General features: G+C 40.1%; 1 protein-coding gene across 1 annotated transcript in view; it reads right to left on the bottom strand.

The window, feature by feature from the left end:
• The window catches only part of LOC107589383 (hepatic leukemia factor-like), a 7,596-nt gene extending 3,376 nt beyond the window's left edge, over window positions 1–4,220 (bottom strand). The window contains exons 1-2 of the mRNA XM_016277797.1: window positions 3,257–4,220; window positions 714–1,145 (exon numbers count right to left, since the gene is read on the bottom strand). Of these exons, the coding sequence (XP_016133283.1) occupies window positions 714–1,145; window positions 3,257–3,428 (604 nt within the window). The 5' untranslated portion in view covers window positions 3,429–4,220. The remainder of the gene's footprint in view (window positions 1–713; window positions 1,146–3,256) is intronic.
• Window positions 4,221–5,896: the final 1,676 nt, after the last annotated feature.

Below are 5,896 nucleotides of genomic sequence, written 5' to 3'. Positions count from 1 at the left end.
GAGGGAGAGAGGGAGAGAGAGAGAGAGAGAGAGAGAGAGAGAGAGAGAGAGAGAGATTTCAAAACATGCAATAGAAATGCACCCACATCTCCAGCGGTCATCTCTCTCCCTCTTTCTGTGCAGCATTTTGAAAATTCAAATGGATCTTCTTTTGAATACAGTGCAGAATACTACACAATAATTTACATTAGTTTCAATTTAACAATGTCCAAAACTAAAGACATATTGGAAGTATTGCACTCTGTGCGATCACTAATGCCATTACGTTTTTAGGTAGGATTTCTTTTGCTTGATAAAGCTAAATTTGGTGCTTCCCTAAATATTACATGAGGTCATTATCTGCTCTGATGCTGTAAAGAAACATTTCCACTCTACAAACACACACACACACACACACACAGCTGTGCCCTTAAAGCTTCAAAGCCTGCATTGCCCTGGGCTTCGGATGCCAACAGTTTTAGACATCCCATCATGCCTCACTGCATGTCGCTGAGTCGCTGAGACTGTCCTGCTCATGTTTTCACCAATGCACACACAAAAATACACCAAAAAAGTGGTGGAAACAAAATAAAGTTGTCGTACAGACAAACACTAATCAATCTGCAATATGCAACTATTGCGATATTTAACTATCATTAAAAACACAGTATGCGGCAACTAAACCATTAGCAAGCCATTATGATTCCTCAGAAAATCGAATGAAAAACTCTTACCATGCAGACACTCCGGACCTCCCAGCAGTCCAGGGCCCTGTGGCACGTCCAGACCCAGCAAAGAGGATGATGAAGACGATGAGGAGAGGGAAGAGATGGAGGAGGCAGAGGAAGAGCAGGGCGGAGAGGAAGAAGGTGGGCACTGGGAACTCTGGCTGGGTACGGCCGATTGCGTGCTCTGGGAAGGGACCTGAGCGGCTGTACTGCAGGTGTTTCCTGACGGCATGCACCCCATCCCATTCTCTGTCAAGAACTCCTCCAGGTCCATGTACTGTAGCTGGAACAGGCCGCCGTCACACGGCAGCGAACGTTCCCATAACAATGGGCCGAGGAAGGCAGACTGGTTAGTGGAACGTAGGGTGCCGTTCCCACCGTTCATGCCCCCAACTCCACCCAATGAATCCTCATCAGAGTCCAGAGGTTTGTCTTTATCTGAGAGGGGCAAAAAGAACAATAATCCATCAAATGTGTTCACTTTTTTATTTTATCATAAATAAATGTACATATATGTCATGGAAAGAAAATCGGCAAAATTCTGGATTTAATCACACAAGAAATTTTTTATTTACCATAGCACAAAGCTCAACATTTGTGCAAATTAAAATTTCAAGGGATGCATGATATATCAGTACCATAATGGTTATAAGCAATATTCAGGATTTTTAAAGGTACACTATGCAACTTTTGGAGCTCTAGTGGTTAATAAACAAAACTGCATGTGTCTTGCGGAAGAATAGTCTGAATATAAATGTAGGCATTCTGTAGTGATTAAGGATAAGACAAAAACACGGTTTGGAAGATTGCTTAGTGACGTACTTGTATAAATTTGGTCAACTTTAACAAAAAAAAAGTTACATAGTATTTTAATATTAATTACACATTATTTTATTAATTGTAATTAATCATTTTACTATTTTACTGTTTATCAGCTTTTATTTTTATATTATTTCAATGTTTTAATCCAAATATTTATTACTTTTTAATATATATATATATGTATATAGTTTTACTTTATTTTTATTAGAGTTTTAGTTTATTTTAGTCATTTTTATGTAGATTTATTTGAATTACCACAAACAATTATCAGTAGTTTTAGCTTTAGTTAACAACAACACTGCTGGATAATACGGAATACTTAATTCTGCATGCTCAGATTATCTTCGCCATCTTTAAAACACCAATTATTTAATAATACTGTTAAATGTAATCTTAAGCAAATCTCAAGATGAATATCCTTTTAACATACTGTACATTATAATGTTTGGGTGGCGAAATTGACTTTTAAAATAATTGTCTTTTTAGTGCTTTATTTTTATTTATGTAGATAAAACAGTATACCATTTTAATTGGACGTTTATCGGTTTTCAACCATAACATGAAAATAATAAACAGTTGTAATATTGGTGCATCTCAACATATTTCCACAAATAAACATGGCGCCCATGCATTAAGGCGTACAGTGTGCTTAATGAATAAACAAATTTCACGAGTACATGACTCTTGAACTGCTGCAGTATCACAGCTGCAATGGGCTTAGAAACGCACAATGCCATGTACACGGCTGGAATGCCATGGGCCAAGATGAAAGTCTCTTTCTCTCTGCCCGTCGCTCAGATGGAGAGATGAGAGATGTGGGGGGTTGGATCTGGCTGGCAAATGAGAGTGCTGCATGAGTGCTTCTGAGGGAAGCGGGGAGCTGAGCTGTCATCTCCAGCACAGGGGCTTTTGAAGACGGAGCTGGGGAATATGCGCTGCATAGTGATAGCTGAGAAAAGCTGTGTTTTACTCTACAACAACAGTGTCCTGACAAATTGGAAGTGGAGGAATGTTCAAGAGGTTGCAACCAATAAACTGGAAGCGGGAAACAATGGTAACAAATGGAACGAGAAAGAGGATATGTATGGAGAGTGGAAAGTTTTCAACAAAGCACAGCAGCGAAGATGTCATTACACTGGAAAACTGACCAATAACAAATGTATTTAAAGAATGAACAAATACATTTTGATAATACAACATTGGACTTTTACTAAAAGTGCAGTCACAGTATGCATCCTCCTCTTCCTGATTACTTTGAACCTTTCTAAACCTGAAGTGATGTGTATTATCCACAAGAGTGCGCACCTGAGCAAATAGTAATGTGTACATCCGTATTAAAACAACACCTCAATGCATTTTAGGATGGCATCCCTTTAATGGCAGCCATGGGAGCTTCAGAAATCCCTTTAAGAGAGGGGAGAGGCCCTTAATTTCTTTAATTTATAGTGAACCGGCCAATTCACATCATTTGTCAACGATTTAGCCATTGAGTCGAGGAAACAGCCTGACTGAGTGAAGAATACAAGATGTTTTCTGGTTGCACAGAACTGAGGTAGATCAGCCTAGAGCTTGTGAGGCACCAAAAGTTATACTGCTGCTCTCTATTGATGATTTAACTACACTATAAGCACAGATTATATTGTGGATAACAGATTATTTTAAAAGAGACACTATTTAAGAGACTGTAAGAGTGGATTAGTGGATGAGATAGAGAGAGAGAGAGTCACCTTTCATCTCAGCACAGCAGTCTTTCCCTCTCTGGTCCCCTTTAATAGGCAGCTGAAGAAGGGATTTCAGACTGGCCATGGTGGTGGTACCTGTAGGGTTAGCAGGACCGAGCTGTGGACTGGTCCCTGCTGGAAGGTCAGGTGGCAATAGCTGAGAAATTGGCCTGGACATTCCTCGGTTTAACACCTGGTCCAGGTTTAACCAGTTAATAACTTTTCAGATAACTGGACAGTTGAGCTGGTTGACTGAATCAAGAGTAAGATCAAAAGTAGAAATGTACAAAAACACAGAGTTTGGCAGTTGAACGAACCCTGGATCGGGGTGTGTGTATGGAAGTTCATGAGCATTTAAATTCGAATTCAAAGTCCTAATGCGTTCTCATTAGGAATCTGAAGTGAACTGACGTTCTGTGTGGTCCGCTCAAGTGAGAAAGATGCCGGAGCTGTACTTCATCCTCTTCAAACGCACTGGCTCCCTTTAAAGAATATTCTGCCGATTGTTTGGCGTTCAGTAAACCTTTCGTGATCGCCGTTCATTTGTTGACGTATGTCGTCGCATTTAACTGGTGCTCCTCGCGGCCAGGACAGAAATATTCCCCGAAAAAACGAATGAGTTGGATTAGACGGGCGTCCATGGAGGCAGAGATACGATTGAGTCCCACACAGTCGGCAGGAAACTGCGAGTAAACTATAATGTCAGACTGAATCGAATCAAGAGAGAGCTGGAAAAAACTCCGGGTGCAAATAAAAAGATGGTTCCCCTCTTCAGAATATAATAAACAATTAAACGTGAGCGGTGACGGTCAAGACTGATGGCTGTTAATATTCCTCTGCCCTCTCTCTCTCGTTATAGCTAACCTCCGCAACCTCTTTCTTTCTTTCTCTCTTTCTTTCTTCGGGCACTCGGTAAAGCGGGCGCTCGGTATCGTAGCAAGAGTCAGCTGGAACGTACACGGGCAGCGCGGGGAAACGGCACTGAAGGGCGGGGCTATTCATTATTCATTAGACACACCTCCTCAATCAACGCCCACAATATGATAAACGAGCCGCTCTGGCCAATAGAAAGTGTCTCTGTTTACATATTAATGTCAGACCACCCCTGTTTTTCACTAACCTCTTCTGTGCCGTTACAGTTTCATAGATCGAACTACTTTGAACGGGAGGCTACATGCATCCAAACGACAGGACAAAGCTCGATATAATACATGTGCGTGTCAATGACAAAAAGGAATTTTATAAAGTGCCTGGTTCTTATAAATGTATTTATTTGAAAAATGTTTGCAGCGTTCTCAACAAAAATCTTGATTTCGTGACTAGATCTTGATTTTCTTCGCTTCCTTTTTCCTTGAACAATATTAATCATACGAATGCGTTTTTATAGACCCACTAAAATGTCAAAATTACTTTGAATTCGTACTTTGAATTGACACTATTCATAATAAATGTGTATGTAAGAATCATATTTGTAACTTTGACACAGCGTCATATCATTTATCTTTATATAGGCTACGCTAAAGAAGTTGCCTTGCAAGGGCTGCGGGGTTGCAGTGATGCGTATACAGTGGCAACTTTGTCTATGAGAACGTGCATGCGAATATGTGTAAACACATATGACCAAAATCAATAGATGCAAAAGACTGTTATCGGAATTGCAATAACATTCGTCTGGTCCGTCCAAGTTCAAACTGCGACTGCTTTTTCTAACCATCATCATATTCATTCATTCTCTAATGTGTTGCTAGCTGTCATTGGCTAGAATAAGTCAAAAAACGTGAGCATGTCGGTTTGGCCGACACAAATGTATTTCCACAGTACCTTAAGGCCAGCACTAGACCTCGTAGCAAGCACATGGCTCAGGCACGCGCGATCGCTACCTACCGGCGGCCTCTCCTTCACGCGATTGGTCTAAAGTAGGTCAGTATCTGCCCTTCGCCAGATCCGATTGGACAAAACTAGGTCAGTCGCTCCTCCCAGAGTTCTCCCCATGCTAGTGCCGCGTGAGATGGGAGTAAAACAACATGCAAAGGCGGCTTGGTGAGATCTTTGTGGATTAGTGCCGGCAACTCTTGTCAGATGCAGAGATCAAATGGAATCAGCCTTTGCGTGTTTAAAAATGAAAACAAATACGAAGAATGTTCCATCCACAGGGATTCTTTTGCACAGACTGCAGTTTTTGACTAGGTTTACTATGCACAATTTAAAGTGTGTAAAATTATGATAATATCCCTTTGAAATAATATTAAAACATCTGATCCTTATTAAGTTGTATGCACGAAAGGGCAAGATGTAAATCATTTTTCTGGATCTGATTTACAACTGCATAGTAAACAAGATAGTAACTTATATACACGCGTAAACCCCCATAACATTTGACAAGTGAATTTCCATGGCTTTCATTCCTTAATGATTCAGCGTTTGCAGAGTCACGGAGAACTTAGAAATATTAGAGAATGTTTAAACTGATTTTTTTTTTTAGGCCTCGTAGAATCATCTTTTAAAGGTTTCAAAGGCATGGACATTTCTATGGCTTTTTCTAGTTATGCTCTTCTCAATATTTCATTGGCTAGAAATTGTTTTTCATGAGTGGGCTTTGTAATAAACCAGTAATAAACAACTGAAAATGTTATGAAAATTATTGGT

The sequence above is a fragment of the Sinocyclocheilus grahami genome, unplaced genomic scaffold (genome assembly GCF_001515645.1).
Source record: "Sinocyclocheilus grahami isolate Dianchi unplaced genomic scaffold, SAMN03320097.WGS_v1.1 scaffold116.1, whole genome shotgun sequence".
In the NCBI taxonomy this organism is placed as follows: domain Eukaryota; kingdom Metazoa; phylum Chordata; class Actinopteri; order Cypriniformes; family Cyprinidae; genus Sinocyclocheilus; species Sinocyclocheilus grahami.
The sequence above is the reverse complement of the archived record's forward strand: the minus strand, read 5'-3'. Positions and strand labels throughout refer to the sequence as shown.